The sequence below is a fragment of the Rattus norvegicus genome, chromosome 5 (genome assembly GCF_021556685.1).
Source record: "Rattus norvegicus strain SHRSP/BbbUtx chromosome 5, alternate assembly SHRSP_T2T, whole genome shotgun sequence".
NCBI classification, from domain to species: domain Eukaryota; kingdom Metazoa; phylum Chordata; class Mammalia; order Rodentia; family Muridae; genus Rattus; species Rattus norvegicus.
In genome coordinates, this window is record NC_141538.1 from 40,642,633 (window position 1) to 40,664,113 (window position 21,481).

Here is a 21,481-nt window from a genome sequence, read left to right on the forward strand (position 1 = left end):
TAAAGATAAATAAATACTAAAGTCTAAATTAAATTTAGGATTCCTTGGGATGTTCTACATAGACAATAAGAACACTTAACTTTCTTTCTTTCCATCGTGTATGCATTTTGCTTTCTTTTCACGTCTTATAGCCATGGCTAAGATCTTGCTCCTGATGCGTATAGCATCTTTTATCATTTGAGTTATATGCAAACTATAGGACTATAGAACTATAAATAGAAATAGATGCTTTGTAAAATAAGATCCCCTGTGTTCTTATTTGTTGAATGTTCATCATGGATGGGTGTAAACTGCTTCACCTGCCTCAGCCACTATGGTTGTGCATCCATACTTTTGTATATAATACGATTTTATTTGCTAGTATTCATTGAGATTTGTAAGTCTGCTCTTTAGGCAAATTATTCTGTAAACTTTTGGTTTTTAGAGTGCTTCTAACTTTGTAAAATTAGTTGGGAAGTATCCTGCCTTGATGTTAGGGTTTGTCTCACTTTATTGTTTTCATTTTTTCTTAATTTTTTTCATATATTTTGACCATATTCTCTTCCCCCAACTACTCTGAGATCTTCCTCACCTCCTGACTTCATATTCTTTCTCTCTCTCAAGTAAATAAATAATAAAAATCAAAACAAACACAAACCTCAATAAGACAAGAAAAACAAAATGAAACAAAACAAGATAAGGCCACTATCCTGCACCAGCTTGCAGTCTTCTCTTAGCTTCCCAAGTGCTGGGACGGCAAGCATATCATTCCGTGGGCACTCACTGTCAGCCACGGCTGGGTTCTATGGGAGAGACTGGATACATTGTTTGTCATGCCTTCTTCCAGGAGCTTTGCTCAGATGTAAGATTCCTTTGGGAGTTGAAGCACTTGCTGCTCTTGCAGACATTCTCTAGTGAAATTATCTGAGCCTGGTCATTTTTAGAAGGCTTGGATCTATGAATTTAGTTCCTTTGGAGCTTAAACAATGATTATTTGGTCTGTCTTTCTGAATAGTCTATAAATGCTTGAGAGAATGTAGATTCTGTAGCAGGTTGGGAGGAGTGTTTCACAAATTCAGTTATCTGTGTTGCTTAACAATGCTCCGTTTGTATCCTTGCTGATTTTTTCCTGATGCCTGTTCCACTTACTAAGGAGTGAGTGTTGGTCCTCTACTATAGCTGTGGCTTTGTTTTGTCTAGTTTTAGTCATGTCTAATTTGCTTTATTTGTTCTGAAATTGTACTGTTTAGTACATACACATTTAGGATTGCTCTTTTTAGTGGATTGTCCTTTTGTCATGATTAGTGTCATTTTTGTCTCTAAGAAATGTTATCTAAATGTTAATTGCATAATAATTTGAATAACCTATGAAGTAGGTCTATGTAAATTTGAATATACAGACTATAAGTTTTTATTTTAGAATATAATTACATGTCCATTTGTCTGCCCATCTACCAATAATACACACACACACACACACACAATAATATCTAAAAAAACATTTCAGATAGCTAGTATGGAACTGACAGAATCTGAACTACTTTTGACAATCTAGAAATTGATATTTTAATATAAAAGATGAAATAGTTTATTTTGAATATATTTGGCTTTTTTGTCTATGTAACCTAGTACAGATATAAACATTAGTTGTACAGACTGGAGAGATGGCTCATTGGTTAAGAGCATTTGCTGGTCTTGGAGAGGACTAGGGTTTGGTTCCCAGGACCCATGTCAGAAGACTTGAAAGTGCCTGTAATTCCAGCTCCAGGGGGTCCAACATTCTTTTCTGCTCTCCCCCGGAACCTGCGCGCGCGCACGCACGCGCACACACACACACACACACACACACACACACACACACACACACACCACATGGATTTTACATATTCATTACTTAATTTTGATAATTTTAATTTTTAGATGGAAAAAGTAAAACCTTTATTTTTAATTAAATCCCAAATTAATGCCTTTATTATCTCAAAGAACCCCCTTTTTTATCATTTGCAAAACACCATAAGAATACCATGTAACAATTCTTCAGCTATGTTGATAGTAGGAATTGCATGCTTTTCTCTGGCTACTTAACCTTTGTTTTCAGCTTTCTCAGGGAACCAGCTCACTAGGAATCTACAGATTAAGCCATGGGAATTTAGTGGACACAGGACCATGTGGCTTAGATCTTACAGGATAACGTTTTCCTGTTTGACCAGACTAAAAACTTACAGGTGAGTCTGTTTATTATTCTAGTAGAGATTTACATAATTACATGTAATGGCAGTTTAGTTTTGATTGTGTTTAATGAACTTGGCCAGGATGTTAAAGCTCACATGGTCTGGTTTAAGTCGCTTTTACTTGTTTAAATATTTTTTAATAATTATTTTGTAATAAGTTTTAGGTTTGGAAAACTTCAAGTTTACCTAAAAGTTAGAAGGAAAATATAGTGCATAGCCATGAATGTTATTTATTGAAATTCAAAGACAATTTTTATTTTTAAATGCGCATTAGACACATATCCTTCAAGTTCAGCAGCCCACTTCCACCCTGGAGTGTGCCTTCCCTAATAACCCTGTCTTAGTTAGAGTTTCTCCTGCTGAGAAGAGTCATCTCGCATGGCAGCTCTTACAAAGGACAACATTAAATCGGGGTTGGCTTATAGGTTCAGATGTTTAGTTCATTATCATCATCCTTATTTCTATCAGTAAAGAAAAGAGAAAAGGCTGTATTAAAGACGTGGAGATGGTTTTACTTCTTCGTAATTGCCTTGTGATAAAACCAAACACAAACATGCTACGATGGATATATGATGCTAGATAGTAAGACTAAGTCAGCAAATTGCATGTTTACAGTCTAACTTTACAAAGTAGTTTCTAATCTTATGAAAGATACTTTCCAGTTCCTCAGTGCACACATATATGGACCACCCTTGTGTCTGATGAATGAGCACCTTTGAGATTGGCTGTAGGTAAACAGCTTCGTCAAAACAGCAGCTACTTACAGCTTGTTATCTTTTGTAAGTTAGTCCTGATTAATGACGTTTTGCCTTAACCATGGCCAAGGATCCCTATTTGGAATTCCACTCATACTCCTAAAAAATATTAGAGAAAAGTGATACTTGAATTTAAATTTTTTAAAATTACAGATTTTTGCTTCTTTGTTTACTCTGTGTGTGTGTGTGTGTGTGTGTGTGTGTGTGTGTGTGTGTGTGTGTGTGTGTGTGTAAGTGAGTCCTGGCTGTCATGACATCCTTGTGGAGGTCACAGAACAACTCACAGGCATCTATTCTATCTCTTTCAACCACATGGGTCCCAAGGATCAAAAACAGCTTGTCAAGTTTGGTGGCAGCGCCTTCACACACTGAACCATCTCACTGGCACGTGACACATGAATTTAAATTAAAAAAAGAGTAATGACTACAGAATGTGCTCTCTAAGTGTACCTAAGAGAAATAGCTTTGTTTTGCTTCCCCTTCTCTCTCTTTTTTTTTTCTGCTTTGCATTCTTTTTTTTTTTTTTTTGATATTTTCTTTATTTACATTTCAAATGTTATCCTCTTTTCCCCCTTCCTGGCTTTCTCTCCACAAATCCCCTATCCCCTCCCCCTCCCCCTCCCCCCTGATTCTATGAGGGTGTTTCTCTACCCACCCACCCCCACCTCACTGTCCTGGCATTTCCCTACACTGGGGCATCAAGCCTTCACAGGAACAAGTGTCTTCCCTTCTTTGATGCCAGATAAGGCCATCCTCTGTTACATATGTGGCTGGAGTCATGGGTCCATCCTTGTATATTCTTTGGTTGGTGGTTTTGTCCCTGGGAGCTTTAGAGCATCTGGTTGGTTGATATTGTTGTTCTTCTGATGGGGTTGCAAACCCCTTCAGCTCCTTCAGTCCTTTCTCCAACTCCTCCAGTGGGGACCCCATTCTCAGTTAAATGGTTGGCTGCTAGCATGAGCCTCTGTATTTGTCAGTCTCTGGCAGAGCCTCTCAGGAGACAGCTATACCAGGCTCCTGTCAGCAAGCACTTCTTGGCATCTGTAATAGTGTCTGGGTTTGGTGTCTGTAAGATTAAGAGACTGAAAACAAATTATATGCTTTTTCTCATTCTTTTTCTTCAAATTATCTATTTGACAATTGTCTCCTAAGAAACGATGTTCTAGAAACTGTACTAGACCTGGGAATAAAATGAAATGCAAGGCCAGACCATGCCTTTCCTTCTTAGTAGGTATTCTAGAGAGTAACAGACATGTCAGATGACTGTACAACCCGTGAATAAGCACAAAGTGATGTAGGAGTTAGAACAAGGGAATGTAACTTACATTTGAGCACCAAGGAAGATTTTTGTAGATAACATTTTATTTAAAATAAGATTTGAGGGGTGAGAGACTTAGGTGATTAGTAGAGGAAAGAAAGGGATGTAGGGAAAATGGTCCAGACAGAAGAAACAATACACACAAGGTGGGCAAGGAAAGAATAAGAGTGGCCAATAGCAGGCAGTAGTGGGGAAGATCAGGAGGAAATGAGTTGAGAAAGAAGGAAGTTGGGGACACCATAATTCTCAGCTTTCTGTCATGCCAAGGATTTTAGTCTTTTCTCTAATGACACTAGAATCCTTGAAAGCATTTTATGTGAGAAAAATGAGATTTTTACCTCAGAATAATCTCTCTATAGTTCATCATGGAAATCAGATTTGAAGGTGGTGATGTATGGAGCTGGCAGACTCCCTAGGAGAGGAAGACCGTAGTCAGGGAGGAGATGGTGGAGTGTGAAGAGAGCCCTGGAAATGGAGGGCAGAGGGCAGAGGGCAGAGGGCAGAATGGTAGAATCGCTTGTGTTCAGCCACTTTTCCCGAGTGCTCTGACTTTTTCTTTTCTCGGCCACAAAATGAAGTAATAATTGTTGTCCAAAAGTAATATGCATCTTAGCTAGTACCCAGCACTTAGTAAGTACTCAACGAGTGATAGTCCTTGTTGTTGTTATTATTGTTATTATTGTATTGAAGGTGACCTAGAACAACAGTTTGTCTTCAAAAGCTTGTGAACATATATAAGCACTTGATTGTGATCTTAAAGGATCAAAATAGAGCCATCTCTATATTTAGAGTCTAATAAATTAGAATCTTTTTCTATAACATATTCTGGGAACCCAGTTTTAAAACAATGATGGTGCTTGGTTCTTTGTTTTTATCCCTTAGGTCCTCTTGGAAGAAATTATACAGTACTTCACAAACAGTTGACAGCAAGGAGGTCAAAACCTTCCAGGCCCTGGCTCACTCATGGTGGGATGAGCAAGGGAAGTTTGCGCCTCTTCATTCTATGAATGACCTACGGGTGCCGTTCATTAGGTAACAGTCCAGAAACTCCTTTGAAACTTAACTTAAAAGCACATACTTGGCTAATTTGCATTCACTTTTCTTTTGCTTTTCTTACATGTAAAATGTAAAATTTTACATTTTAGGATTGCTTTGGAAATTAGGGATATTTCTCATCATAATTTAAAAGTACTAGCTTTGGGGTAGAGAGATGGTTCAGTAGTTAAGAACTCTTGCTACTCAGAGCGGGCTTGGTTCCCCTCACCACATCAGGCAGCTTACAACCACTCCAGCTCCAGGGGATCTGACATCCTAACTTGGTTTCCGAGGGCACCCTGGGCTCAAGTTCACATACCTAGAAGCAGAATTTAAAATTTAAAAAACTTCTTTAAAGCCATTAACTGGTAGAAAGAGTACTAAAATCCCAGGTTGCTTTTGCAACTTAACTTGAAATATTTTTGGCCCTATTAGGTCAGTTAGACCTTTAGGCAGTTCTGATAAAGGAAACATTGCAGAGACAGATTGGCTCACCAGACTCTCCTGAGAGCTGACGTTGATGGGGCTCTACCAGCCTTTGAAACCTACTTGTATAATCACCACATGAAAGAACACGCAACACAATAACCTCTGATCCAATTGATAATATATAATTGCCCACCTAGATAACATACAGTTTGCTCATCTAGATACACAAAATCCTGTAGACATCCATCCCTTAAGAATATTCATAACAACCTGTAAATGTGCAGAGAGGAATCTTAACATCCACCTCCATGTTCTCTCAGCTGCTTCTCCTCCTCACTCCAGTCTCCTCCTCCTCTCTAAAACTTTTCTCCCGCCCATCCTTCCTTCTCATCCAATGTTCTGTCTTGTACCTGCCTTCACCTGCATAATCATCCTACACATTTGACTACATTAGGTTGAAAGTTTCTTTAGATTATTACTAGATCAATAATAGATTATTGCCGGGTTACTTCAGAACTTCAATTATTGAAACTGTACAAATTAAGTAGATCGTTTCATTCTGAAAGTAAAAGATATGTTTATAAGATTTCAATGATTTATTTTAAATGAGGACTCTGGACTAGGCATGGTGGCCACACTCCCGTGAACCCAGAACTCAGGTGTCTGAGAATGGGATCGGGAGCTCAAAGCCTATTTAAGTCTTTTAACAAGCTCCTGTCTAGAAGTAAAACAGTGAGATAAGAAAGTTCAATTAGATGAAGGTGAATAGTTCTTTGAAGACTGTGTGCATTAAAACAAAAGTAGTTGTCTGCTTTTATATATTGTGAATTTTTATTTTAAAGAGACAATCTTTTGAAAACAAGTACTAATCATGATCCAGGAAAGCCTTTATCTGGGATGAAGATTCTCGACGTTGGCTGTGGCGGTGGGTTATTAACTGAAGTAAGTGCCTCACAGAGCCTTTTCTATTTTTCGTGCACATGAGAATTTTTTTCTTGGATATTTTATTTATTTACACTTCAAATGTTATCCCTTTTCTGATTTCCCCTCCACAAACCCCCTATCCCATCATTTCCCTTCCTCCTGCTTCTGTGAGGATGCTCCCCCCCAGCCCCATTCCTCTACACTGGGGCATTGAGCCTTCACGGGACCAAGGAGGACCTCTCCTCCCATTGATACCAGATAAGGCCATCCACACGAGAACTTCTTAATGTGCCTAATAGTGCTAGTAAGAATAACTAAATTCTGGGGCTGGAGAGATGGCTCAGTGGTTAAGAGCACTGACTGCTCTTCCAGAGGTCCTGAGTTCAATTCCCAGCAACCACATGGTGGCTCACAACCATCTGTAATGGGATCCGATGCCCTCTTCTGGTGTCTGAAGACGGTGACAGTGTACTCATAAATAAAATAAAATAAAAAATAAAAATCTTTAAAAAAAAAAAGAATAACTAAATTATTAAAATAATTCAAATAATAATTAAGTAGATCATGTCAGTATGTTTACAGAAACAATGCATTTCAAAATAATTCCAACTCATTCTTCTAATAGCTTAAGAATTTTATACATGCGTTTAATGTGTCTTGATCAAAAATTTGTCTTTTGGGGTAAAAAAAAATTGAGAAGTGGGCTTCTGTTTCATTTATCCTTTTAGCAAATAATATTTTTAGTGAACAGTACTAATTTTTAAAGGTCTGCTTTCAAAATTAAAAACAAATTTCATAAAACTCTACTGAAGTTTTTGGGTTTTGTTTTTAATAATAAATGGGCATAGGTCATTCAAATAGCTTTGTTTGATGTCTTCTATCTGAAGAAATCAGGCAGCTTCTATGAGATTAAATACATTTAGTCCATCCTTTTATACATCTCAAAGCCTGCAAGAGTTTTGCTGCTTGTGGGGATCGGTTCTTTTAGGTGCTCTGGAGTACTTAGATGTGTGCTTATTGTCCCTGGGAGGGAGGTGTCTGCCTTACAGCTGTGTCTCCTAGTCCTCATTAGCACGGGACCTTCCGCATCATAATTTAATCTTTGATAGATATTTTCTGTTATAGTTCTAGTATTTTATATGCTCCATTTCGAAACATCGAATAGCAGTTTTTACTTATGGAAAATTTTAATTAAATTAATATTTTAAATTTTTGTGAATGTATACTATATTGACATCATTTCTCTCCCTTCCCTCTTCTCCCTCTAACCCACTCATGCCTCCCATGTCAGATCTATGGCCTCTTTAAAAACTTTATTATTGTTACACATATGTATTAGAATGAGTAATATGAATATAACCTGATGGTTTTGTTTAGTGTTGCTTGAATGTGTATGTTTTTAGGGCCGACAACTTGATATTGGATAACTAATTTGGATAAACTTTTTATTGTTAACAAGTGTTCTGTTTTCTCCTTGAGCATAACAGTATTTATGCCATTAGCCTCTAGGGAGACTGGGAGCTTCAGTTGTTGGAATCGATCCTGTGGCTGAAAACATTAAGATAGCACAGCACCATAAATCATTTGATCCAGTCCTGGATAAGAGGATACAGTACCGAGTGTGCTCCCTGGAGGAGACCTTGAATGAGAATGCAGAGTGTTTTGATGCTGTCGTGGCTTCTGAAGTTGTCGAGCATGTGAACAACCTTGAAATGTTCATACAGTGCTGCTATCAAGTATTGAAAGTAAGAGCTGGCTTCTTGTTTCCTTCTCAAAGTGTGTATCCATAGCAAGGCAGTGTGCTGGGCTACTTCAACAAGCAGGCCAGGAGAGACAGCCTGAGGAAGAATGATTAGGGCCTGGTAACTCAGCCAGAGATGACTTTCTGCCCCTATGTTGCCTTCAATAGCAGGTCTTTCCAGATTGATGAGGCCTTAATGCTGCAGTAATCTATGACCTATTTAAAGATTATAAAATTATGATTATGGGTATGTGTATGTGAGTGCTGATTGCTATAGAAGCTAGAGCTATCAGACCCTCCTGGATCTGGAGTTACAGGAAGTTGTGGACGTCCAAGTGTGGGCATTGGGAAGTGAACTTGAGTGCTTTTTGCAAGCGCAATGTGCACTCTTAACCATTGAGCTCTCTCTCCAGCCTTGGTCCATGTCTATTTCTTTAAAATTTGTCTTCCTTTATTTTTTATTATATGTGTGTGAGTGTTTACGTTCATGTATGCTTGTTTACCGTGATTGCATTGTCCTCAGAGGCCAGAAGGGGCTTTTGGATCCCCTTGGATTGGAGTTAAATATGGTGGTGAGCACTATGTGGGTGCTAGAAATCAAACCTAGGGTCTCTGGAAGAGCAGCCAGTGTTCTTAATCAGAGTAATTGATTAAGTGTCTCTAGCCCCTGCTCATATATTTTAAAGAAAGTTTTATTTCCATTTATTGAAAATAGATTTTTTTCTCACATACTATATCCTGATTATGGTTTCCCTCTCTCTACTCTCCCATTTCCTCTCCACCTCCCCTCTCCTCTAGATCCACTCCCTTTCTGTCTTTTACTGAAAGCAAATGGGCTTCTAAGGGACAATTATGAAATGGTATGATATGATATGATATGATAAAATAATAAAAAAAACTAACACATCAGACTTGGTCAAAACAAACAAAATAAAAAAATGCACAAGAGCAGACACAAGAACTAGAAACATACTTGTTTGCATATGCAAGAATCCCATAAAAACGCTAACTGGAAAAGCCATACTGTATACACAGAGGACCTGGTGCAGAGGCTCTGCTGTCTCCATTTGATTCTGGTGTCTTCCATTCCCTCTGAATCTCATACTCTTTCTGCCTCCTCTTCCTCAGGCTTCCCTCAGGGAAAGGATTTGATCACATTTAGGGCTGAGTGTTTCAAAGTCTCTCACTTTTTACGTAATGTCTTGTGGGTGTCTGTATTTGTTCCTACCTACTGAGAGAGGAAGCCTCTCTGATGATGGCTGAGGAAGGCATTGATCTATGAGTACAACAGAATGTCATTAGGAGGAATTTCATTGTTGTGATTGTTTGTATGTTTGCGTCCCCTTTGGTTTTGGTTTTACGATAGGTCCCTGGGATATCTAGACTCAGGTTCTTGGTCACCAAAGTAGTGTTGTATATGGCTTCCATCTTGTGGAGAGGTCCTTAAGTCAAATCAGATATCGGTTGGTTCCTCCTCTAAACTCTGTGTTGCCATTACCCTAGTATTTGTTGCATGCAGGACACTGTGTAGATCAAAGTGTTTGTGGCTACTTAGTTTGGTATTTGCATTCCTCTTTGGTCTCATGCAAAGTATTTTCCTGTATCAAAGACACTGGTTCTTAGGGGAGAAGACTTTATAAGGCCCCAGCTGGACTGCTACATCTTCAACAGGTTGTGTGGGTGTTGCTGGCTGTCAGTTTGTGGAGAGAAACCTATAGTCTTGGCAGCAGCCTGGGTCGTTTGGGAGGGGTCTCATGGGACCTCTGACCAACAAATCAACAAAAGATGTCCATTTGGGGCTCTGACTTCCCCCATTAATTGGTGATTTTATTTAGATTGCTTTTATATGTATATATTTTAGGTAGCTTCTACTGCATTTTATCCCTCAGTTTGCCCTTAATTTTAGCTGTCTTCTTTCCTTTGTTCCCCTCTCCTCAATACCTATTGCTCTTCCCATTCTAGCTCCTCCTTCCATCCATATCTGTCTATTCTGTTTTCCTTTCCTAGTGAGATCTGTGTATTTCCCACTAGTCCCTTCTATAAGGGACACTGTTTCTAAGGATTGTAGCTTGGTTTTCATAGACTGAATGATAACATAGAGCTAATATCTACAATAAGCAATTATATACCATATTTGTCTTTCTGGGTCTGAGATACTTCACTCAGAATAGTTTTTCCATCCATTTTCCATTTACTTACAAATTTTTTGATCTCATTCTTTTTAACAGCTGAATAATATTCTAGTGTGTAAATTTTCTTTATCAATTTTCCTGTTCCATAACATCTAGGTTGTTTCCAGTTTCTTATTATTATCAGTAGAACAGCAATGAAGCAAGTGTCTCTACGAGAGGATGAAGCATGCTTTGGGTATAGCTGGGTCGTGAGGTAGATGGATTTCCAAGTTTCTGAGGAACGGCCACACTGATTTCCATAGTGGCCGTATGAGTTTATACTCCTGCCAGCAATGGTTGAGTGTTCCTCCAAGTCTCCAAGCTTACCATCAGGAGTTGTCAACACAATACTTACAAACTCATGGAAACCGAGCAGCCCACAACTGAAGGAAAATGGGTAAAGACAGATAATAAGAAAAAAATCGAAGGCTTTCTGGAATTCACTGAAAATGGATAAAACTCCTTTTTGGATGTGATTTCTTTTTCTGTTCTTTTTCTTTTTCAGGGGTGCTGAAGTTCTTAGTATACATCTCTCCAATATTTTTATATAGACACTTACTGCTATAACTCTTAGAGTTGCTTTTTATTATGCTCTTATCTTTAATCCCCCCCCACCTCTCTCTCTCCTTCCTCCCTCCTTCTCTTTCTTCCTCTCTGTTGGTTTTTCACGATAGGATTTCTCTGTGTTGTCCTAGAACTCTCTCTGGAGTCTAGGCTGGCCTTGAACACAGATGTCTGCCTGCCTCTGACTCCTGAGCTCTGGGCTTAAGCACATGCATTACCATCACCCAGCCTAACTTCTTTCTTGATCTGTCTTGACCTGTTTTTTCATTCAGTAGTAGGCTGTTCAGTTCCCATGAGTTTGTCGGTTTTCTGGGTTTTCTGTTGTTTCTGTTATTGATAGCCGGATTTAATCCGTGATGGTCAGATAGGGTGCAGAGTGTTAGTTCAATCTTATTGTATCTGTCGAGACCTGATTTGTATCTGGGTACATGGTCAGTTTTAGAGAAAGTTTCATGAGATACTGAGAAGAAGGTGTATTCTTTTGTGTTTGGATGAAATGTTCTGTAAATTTCTGTTATGTTCATTTGGTTTATAATGCCTGTTAACTCCAGCAGTTCTCTGTTTAGGTTCTGTCTGGATAATCTGCCAACTGGTGAGCGTGGGGTATCAAAGTCTCCCACTATTAGTGTGTGAGAGTCAATACGTGACTTAAGTTGTAGTGTTTCCTTAACAACCTTGGGTGCCTTGTGTTTGCTACATAGATGTTAAGAATTGCTAAGACCTCTTGGTAGCTTTTTCCTTTGATTACTTTGCAGTATACTTCCCTATCTCTTCTAGTTAGTTTTGGCTCAAAGTCTATATTGTTAAATATTATTTAATATTTATATTTTATATATAAATAAACTTATCTATTATAATTTTAATATTAACATATTAAAAGTTAATAATAGCTTGCTTTTAGGTTCATTTGCTTAAAATATTAACTTTGATGTTAAGGTGTGTTTCTTAAATGCAGCCAAAGCATAGATCTGTTTTTACATCCATTCTGTTAGTCTGTGTCTTATTGGAGAATTGAGACTATTGAAGCTGAGAGATATCAATGAGCAGTGCTTTACTGATTCCTGTTATTGTTGCTGTGGTGTCAGCGGTGGTCCGTGTGTGTGTGTGTGTGTGTGTGTGTGTGTGTGTGTGTGTGTGTGTGTGTGTGTGTTTCCCTTCTTCTGATTTGCTAGCCTAGGATTATCTATACTTTGTGTTTTCTTGGGTGTGGCTAGGCTCTTTAAGCTGGTGTTTTCCTTCTAGCACCATTTGTAGAACTGGATTTGTAGGTAGACATTTCTTCTATTGTGTTTTCAATGCATGAGGTCCTCTCTTCCATCTCTTGTATTGTTTCGGTGAGGCTTATCTCTGTGGTTCCTGTTTGAGTGCCTAAATCTTTCATTTCCAGATTTCGTTCCATTTGGTCTTTTTTTTTTTTCTTTCTCAAATTCCAATTTCAGGTTTTGAATTGTTTTACGCACTTCCTTTCACTGTTTGTGTTGTCATAGATTGTGCTAAGGGTTGTATTTATTTTCTCTTAGTGGTCCTCTGTTATATCCATACAGGCTAGCCTAAGGTCTTTTCTTGTGCTTCAGTTATGTTATAATACTCATCGCCTTCTGAATTAGGCTTGCTGGTCTCTGGTAGATACGTATTGTCCTGGATGCTATTGGTTGTGTTTTCACACTGGCATCTAAGTATGTGGAATTGGAAGGTTGTAATTCTAGGTACTGATATCTGTTCTTGTCTTTGATGGGTGGGGGTTTTGTCCCTTGGTTTGTTTCTCAGGCGAGTGTGGTGGCTGTGTGTTGCCTGGTAGGAAATTCTTCTGGGATCCTAATAGGTATGGTCACTTGGGTCCAGGTAAAATGCGTTCCTAAATATCAGAAGCTGGCACATAGAAATGGGAATGAGTTAGGAGTGTGTGTGGTATAGTGTTCACAGAAAGGAGGAAAGCAGATGATCCCCCAGGATAGAGAGTGAGGTGAGACCACAGCAGTATGCTACAGGGCTGGGGAAGAAGACTTTGAGGAACGGAGGGAGAGGCGAAGGTCTGCAGTTGGCCTACCTGCTTTGCTGGCCGAACTTCCCAGGAGATGCCTGCTAGGATTGCAGGCTGAGGTAAAACAGAGAGTGGGGTAGGGAGATAAGGGGATAGTCTGTGTGACCCACTGGAGATGGGCCTAGGGAGGGAAGGGAGACAGAAGCGAGTGGTCTGTTGCAGAACTGGGGGTTGGATCTGGAGGCACAGGAGAGGTGAGGATCTACAGCAGCTTCCCTGCTTCCCTGGCTGGATCAAGTCCGAAAGCTTTCTATTAAAATAACTGTAGGTGTACGGAAGAATTGCAAACACAGAAGGGCTTTGCATTCACCTGTTTTTCCTTTACACTAACAGCTCACATATGGGTAGAAACTAAGATGTGTCAAACTAGGTGCCCCAAGTTGAAAGGGACACTTCCTCTCACTGTATTCCTGGAAAGCACTTAGAGACTTCAGTTCTGCGCCCCACCCCCATCACTTGCCTCTTCAATGTCCTTTTCCCGTGTATCATCCCTGGTACATACCTAAAGACTAGACATGACCCGTGGCATTGCCTTAGTAGCTGCATGGAGAACATGCTGAGGCTGGCCAGTTTCTCCGCTGATTTTATTTTTCCATTATGTATCATCCTAGACTTCTGCATTGCACATAATTGCTGTCTCCTTACTTACCTTCTGTCTTTGACATTTTTATACATCTCAATTCAGGGTGTGTGTGTGGGGGGTGCCTATGCATGGGGTGTGCTGATGCCACAGATGGTGCATTGAGCTAGAGGACCTCTTGAGGGGTTGATTCTCTCCTATCCGAACATCAGGCTTCCTGTCAGGTGCCTTTACCCTCTGAGCCATCTCACCGGCCCAAATCTAACAGCTTCAAAGACCTTTATCTTAAATAGCATTTATTAGGTTCACTTCCTATTTCCCAAGTAAAATCCTTAGTAGTGTTTGCATTTATATTAGTGTAAATTGTCTAAATGGAGGCTCATTGACACATATAAGAAATGCCGATACTTTAAACTGAAATCTAATGTTGTTTTAATGGAGAACAAATGTTTAACAACAATTGCTTACTGTGATCATCATTAAGTGTGAAACTACCACAAATTGGACACTCATAAATGATTGTTAGTAAGATTTAAAATACTAAAGTTTATAGAGAGGAACTATAACATGTAGTGATATGTATACCCTAATATTTAGGTATTCTTTGTTAGTTTGGATATAGAATGGTACTTAAAATATACATCTTTTTCATACTATATGCACACAATATCTACCTACCTACCTACCTACCTACCTACCAATCTGTTGCAATCAATACATACACACACACACACACACACACACACACACACACACAGAGAGAGAGAGAGAGAGAGAGAGGGAGAGAGAGAGTGTGAGTTGATGATTTTGGAGTGATGTTTTATCCTCATTAGGCTATTGAGACTGGGTAAGAGGAGGGGGGATATTATCTTCCTTGCTGTTTTGAGAATAAATATAGGATATATAAATATTATCATTACACAGGCAGACTAAATATTCCCCTAAATGATTTGCTTTCATCTAAGAATTTATCATGATTCCTTCAAAACAAAAAAAATGCTTAAACCTTATGAATATGTTTGCCACAGAGTACTTGTTAGCAATGCTCCTTAGCACAGGATGTGCAGGTGAATGCTGTACCAAGCACATTCAGCTTAGCTTCTGAGAGAAAACACAGAAGATTGTTGTTAAGGGAACACCAAGGAATTGTTGTGAAGCACAACAAAGTGTCACATGTATGAACTCACAGAGACTGGCATCGAGCACAGGACCTGCATCCCTGCATAGATCTGCACCAAATGGGGTCCTAGAGCTGAAAGAAGTGGACACACACTCCCATTCATAACCTGGAAGCCATCTCCAACTGAGAGCCACTTACAAGTGAAAAATTAGTTTTCTCCAAGGGAGTCAGTCTCACTGAGGAAACAAACCACTCTTTCTTTTTCCTCCCTCCTTCCCTCCTTCCCTCCTCCTCCTCCTCCTCCCCCCCCCCCTTTCAAAACACTCTTAGGAGTAGGCCCCATGCCCCTCAGTAGCCAACCAACACCTCAGTGGCACATTTAGAGGTTCTCTGTCTCAGGGCATTTTTTCTTTTAACCTTACAAGTCCTTTGCGTATATATTATGGTTCCCAGGTTGGGTTTTTGTGGGATTCCTGTACGTGCAAACACATGTTTCTCTGTGCCTGTATGTGTTTTTGGTGCTTTTTCTTTGACTCTTTTTCTTGTTTGTCTGTTGGCATATTCTGATTATTTGGGGCTTTTTTTTTATTATTTTATTCTATCATTACTCCTTAGATGCCCTTTTGTTTTTAACAAAAGACAGAAAGGGTGTGGATCCAGATTGGAGGGGAGGTGTGGAGGACCTGGGTGGTGGGAAAACAGTAAATAAGAATGTGTTGTCTGAGCTGGGTGGTGCACACCTTTAATCCCAGTGTTCAGGAGGCAGAGGCAGATCTCTCTGAGTGTAAGGCCACCCTGGTCTACAGAGTGAGTCCTAGGCCAGCCAGGGCTACACAGTGAAACTTTTGTGTTGAAAAACCAAAATAATCATAATCATAATCATAAAAAGAAAGAAAAGAGAAAGATATGCAAAACATCTTTCAACAAAAGAAAAAAGAATATAAATGTAGACATAGACCAACCAAGATAAAGTATTTAAAGCATACAAAAGAATATATATATACATGTATGTACACAAATAAATATATAGACACATATATACATAAATAGCAATAAGAAAATTTTGAGTTAAAAGCTATCCATGATGTATAGATTTAGTGACTGTGTCTGTATTAGATTGCCTGTAATAACAGATTTTCCCAAGAGAGAAAAATGCTATTTTGGTAAATTATGTTTTATAGCTACTTACGTGTCTTAACTGCACCTAATTCGTTCAGAAAGCAGGAGAGTGGAGAAGCAAGCCTGTACCTAACAGTTGCTCCTAACTTTTATACGTCACTTCCTCTGTCTTACTTGTGTATACATTTCCTCCCTTTAGCCTGGTGGCTCTTTATTCATTACTACAGTGAACAAAACACAGCTGTCCTATGTCTTGGGAATTGTTTTCTCAGAGCAAATTGCAGGCATTGTTCCAAAAGGCACTCATACGTGGGAGAAGTTTGTTTCACCTGAAAAGCTAGAAAGCATCTTGGAACCAAGTAAGTATTAAAATGGTTTTCAGTTGTTGAGGCCGAGCAGAACCTGTTGTGCATGTATAATGACTAATTGCATAATCTACAATTTATTTAAGCAGGTTGCAGATGTTGGTTTTCTTTCATTCTTTTTTTTAAGATTTGTTTATTTATTTCATGTAAGTGAGTACACTGTCACTGTCTTCAGACAAACCAGAAGAGGGCATTGGATCCCATTACAGATGGTTGTGAGCCACCATGTGGTTGCTAGAAATTGAACTCAGGACCTCTGGAAGTGCTCTTAACCAGTGAGCCATCTCTCCAGCCCTAGTTTTTCTTTAACTATGTCTTAAACTCTTTGAAACTGTAGTTATGAAGTACTCTGACTTGCACTTAGCCTTGAGCAGTAAACACGAAACCCTTTCTTGCATAATTTAGTCTTCATTGTTTAAGGATGCTGTCAGGGTATATTACACATGCTCAGTTTTCCTGGTGAGCTCTGCTTATTTCAGTGTATCTTATGATTTTTTCCTGAGTCTTCTACACTCGGAGATACTTTTAACTTCCAAATCATTTCTTGTGTATGTCTGGTACCTACATAAATGACCTAGAGTTGCCACGGCAGAACCTAGGACTCTGCTTTGGAGTATGTACCCACACCTGCCTTCAAATATGATCTAAGCATGGGTGCATGTAATTTTCTCATTTCTTCACTCTTTCCTGGCCCATAAGCTCCTTTCTGTCCTCTACACGGTGTCTTACCATGCTTTGACTCAATACATGACTTGTGTATTGATCTGTTAAGGGACGTTTCTTAGTTCACTCATTTGACATTTTGGAGATCTTGTTGAGTACTTATACACCATTTCCTATGCTTTCGTTGACAACAGTCCATCAGCAAAATATTTTCCTTAAAACTGCCAGTTCAGAACAGTGTGGTGGCTTTTAGAGATGTCTGTAACTTTGTTGAAAGTAGAATAGAAAAAAAAAGATATTTTAAAGGATCTGTGAGCTGAGCATAGTGATGCATACTTGTAATCACGACACTCAAAAGGCTGTACCAGAAGGACAGTGTATTTAAGACTAGCATGGGCTATGCAGAAAGCCTGTATTAAATAAAGCCAGTCTTCTATGTCCTAGGGTGAGGTGGCACCCAAGTGGGGGATATTCCTTTCTCTGAGAAGAGGAGTGGGTAATGGGATTTGTGAGGGTAGGGTTGGGAGGCGAGGAGGGAGGGGAGCTGCTACCTGATGTAAAGTGAATAAATAAATTAATAAAAAATAAAATGAAGTCAGTCTTAAATAAGGTGAAGCTCTGTCTGAACAAATAAAAGAGAATCCAAACTAAAATTGATACCTTATGGAGACAGATACTTTCTTGTTGACAGATACTCTCAAGTGCTACCATTTGTTGAGAACCTCAAGAATTCTAAGCACTGAGCTCCCTTAGACAGATGTCCTCTAATTTCAGTGCTCCAGAAGACATGATCTCTCTGTGGCATTCAGAAAGGCACAGCATACAGTAGTGGGAGGGAGCTCGGGTTTGACCCAGTGCTTGCTCTAGAGTATGCGTTCTCACCTGCAGTTTACACGAGCAGGCGTGGCTGCAGAGCATTCTGTTCATCAAGTTGGTAACTTTTCGTTAACATGAAGAGTGGCTGTGTATTCCTGTGGTCTGAATGGTAAATGGTGATTGAGTCCAAGTTTTTTGATTTCTTTTTTTTTCCCCCAGATGGTCTGTCAGTTGAAACTGTGGCAGGAATGGTCTATAACCCTTTCTCAGGTTACTGGCATTGGACTGAAAATACCAGCCTTAACTATGCAGCCCATGCTGTGAGAGCCAGGGCTCAGGAACACCTGGAGCCTGCTGAGTCTGCTTGAAAGGGGGAAGCAGAAGCACCCCATGCCAAAGTCTCCGGCAGCCCAAGTGTGCACGAGGGGCAGAGAAAATGAGAAAGCTCTGAGGACAGCAGTAAATATGCTTGAAGTTGTGTTGTTTACAAATCCAAACATCTTACTCCTTTTCGGGAGGGATTCTGAAGAACAAAAGGTCAATAAAAATATCTAAATCAATGGAGAAAAGTTTCTGTGTCACCTAAGAGATACTCGGAGCAGTTTTCTGGTGAGGTGTCAAGTGTGCTTAAGGAGTTTGTGTCTCTCGGCTTTTACTGTAGAAACATGTGTGTTCACTTCATTTCACATATCAGGCATTCCTCACATGTGTAAACAAACATATGCTGTTACTTATTTAACTGGACTCTCTGCTGTCTATGGTATTCCTTTATTTTAGTTAAAGATACAATGCCCTTGACTGATAAAAAAAAAAAAAAAACAGCTGTAGGTTTTAATCACTGATACTTGGGAGTATAAAATATATTTTAAACCTAGGGTAATAGGGCTTGTCACCCTTCCTCCCTCCCTCCCTCCCTCCCTCCCTCCCTCCCTCCTCTCTCCTTCCCTCCTCCCTCCTTCCCTCCTTCCCTCTCTCGAGCCCTTGTGTTGGGAGCCCTTGTGTTGACCGACTTCTCTTGAGTATAGGGCCTACCCTGGAGTGTGGTTGATACACCAGCGGTCACAGCATTAAAGGAAATCGCCTCTTTCCCAGCAGCTAGCAAATGCTAACAGCGCCTTAGCAGATGTGAGCTACTTTCTCCTCTGTCTAAAAAAACACACTTTATCCTTTAAAAATGGGATTCTCAAGTAAATGGGTTATTAAATATACGGTGGACTTTAATCCACACACAGAAGAAATTCAGGAAATGTTTTGTGTATGGGACTTGGTTCTGTATGTGGCTTTTGAATATTTTATGGTCCAGGACAGGAGAAATAGCTCAGCAGTTAAGAGCTCTGGTCACTCTAGCAAAGGACTTGGAGTTCATTCCCAGCACCCCTATGATGGGCCACAGCTGTCTATAGCTCCAGTTGCAGGGGACCTGACCCCATCTTCTGGCTTCTACAGGCACTCATGTGATATACAGACAGACATGCATGCAAAATAGCCTACACATAAATTAATAAAAATAACCAGTGAGTTTGAATGAGAAGGGTCCATAGGCCTGTATGTTTGACTACCTGACCTTCAATTGGTGGAACTGTATGGGAACAAGTGGGAGGTATGCTCTTGTTGGATGCGTGTCACTGGTGGTGGGATTTGAGGTTTCAAGACTTATGTCATTCCAAGTATGATCTCTGCGTTCTGCCTGTGGATTTGGGTGTGAGCTCCCAGCAGCTGCCCCTGTGCCAGGCCAGCCTGCCTGTTGCCATGCTCCCTGCCATGATGGTTACGGACTCCCTTACCTCTGGAACTGTAAGCCTCAGATCAACCCTTCCTTCTGTGAGTTGCCTTGGCCATGGTGCTTATTACAGCAACAGAAAAATGGTCAGTATAGTAACTTTAATTTAAAACTTCAGCTTCGAGAATCTTTCCTCCAGCTATTGTTTATATAATTAAAAGAGAACTATGTGAAGCTGGCTTTTTCTCAAAGACCAGACGCTAAGCAAGGACATCCACAGGGGGTGTTTGCTGAGTGATGTAGGTGGAAAGCATGTGGTTCGTGTTGCAGCTTGTGTCTAATTTAGAGCCCTTCTCACTTTTAGGTTCATAGGCTTACTGTAGACATACTAACAGTTTGGGAAAACATTTCATTTGTTCTTAGTGTCATTTACAAGGACAAAACTGAAATTTGGATCACTAGAAGAGAGCCAAGGATGGCATAACCTGTTAGCCCAGGATGCAGGATTGCAGAAGCTCAGGGCCAGAGTGAGCTCCAGGGTGCCGAAGCCAGAGATACACAGTGAGAACTATTTCAAAAAATGGTTTATTTATTTTTATTTTATTTGCTTTGGTGGTTTTCCTGCATGTATGTCTGTGTGAGGGTGACAGATCCCCTGGAACTAGAGTTATAGACAGCTGTGAGCTGCCATGTGGGTGCTGGGATGTCTGGGTCCTGTGGACGAGCAGTCAGCTAGTGTTCTTAACTGCTGAGCCAGCTCTCCAGCAGAGTCCTATTTTAAAATGAAAGCAACAACAAGAATGGAAGGAAATAAAGAAAGAAAAGGAGAGAAAATTTTCTTCTGCACAATTAGGGTGAAAAAAGTATGAATTTCATTACTCTGTTTGACTCTTTGATTCTGGGCCAGTGAGCTAGCACAGCAGCACTTGCTGCCATTCCTGACACCTGAATCTGGTCCTTGGGACTCACATGGTGACAGGAGAAAACTGACTCCCACAAGTTATTCTCTGGCCCCACGTGTACAGATGTGCACTCACACGCATGTGAACTGTGATCCCGAGTTAAGGGTAGTAGCCAACACTTGTAATACCAAACTTCAGCTGTGGAGTCGGGAGGGTTAGAACTTCAGGGTTGTCTTAATATTCTATTGCTGTGAAGAGAAACCATGACCACAATAACTCTAGTTAAGGAAAACGTTTAATTGGTGCTGGTGTACAATTTCAGAGGCTTAGCTATTATCATCATAGGAGGGAGCATAGAGTCTTACTGGCAGACATCGTAGCTGAGATTTCTACATCTGGATCAGAAGGCAGAAGGAAGAGACACCTGGCCTGGCCTTAGTAGTTGAAATCTCAAAGCCCCACTCCCAGTGACACATTTCCTTCAACAAGGCTACACCTACTCCAACAAGGCCACACCTACTCCATAAAGGCCACACCTACTCCAACAAGGCCACACCTACTCCAACAAGGTCACACCTACTCCAACAAGGCCACACCTACTCCAACAAGGCCACACCTACTCCAACAAGGCCACACCTCACAATACTTGTCAAATAGTCCCTAATGACCAAACATTCAAACATATGAATGGTCCATGGGGACCATTCCCATTCAAACCACCACAAGAGGCCTTTGTAATTACATAATTCAAGGCCAGCCTGGATTATATGTGACCTTATTTCAAAACAAAACCTGCATCATCATCATCATCATCACCACCATCATCATCATCACAATACTTATTTATAAGCTGAATTTTAGCAATGTTCTTAATAAAATAAATCAAGGTACTTTATTCTACTCACTGGAATAAAAAATGTTGGTATTAAGAAATGTGTACTCACTCCGAAAAAAAAAAAAAAGAAAGAAAAAGGGTTGGGGATTTAGCTCAGTGGTAGAGCACTTGCC

At 39.9% G+C, this 21,481-nt stretch overlaps 1 protein-coding gene across 2 annotated transcripts in view; it reads left to right on the top strand.

Moving 5' to 3' along the window:
• The window catches only part of Coq3 (coenzyme Q3 methyltransferase), a 32,258-nt gene extending 12,582 nt beyond the window's left edge, over nucleotides 1-19,676 (top strand). The window contains 6 exon segments of one of the 2 annotated variants that reach the window (NM_019187.3): nucleotides 2,078-2,204; nucleotides 5,166-5,315; nucleotides 6,590-6,689; nucleotides 8,174-8,416; nucleotides 16,207-16,366; nucleotides 18,071-19,676. In NM_019187.3, coding sequence (NP_062060.2) covers nucleotides 2,078-2,204; nucleotides 5,166-5,315; nucleotides 6,590-6,689; nucleotides 8,174-8,416; nucleotides 16,207-16,366; nucleotides 18,071-18,219 — 929 coding nt within the window. In that variant the 3' untranslated portion in view covers nucleotides 18,220-19,676. 2 annotated transcript variants of the gene reach the window in all.
• Nucleotides 19,677-21,481: the final 1,805 nt, after the last annotated feature.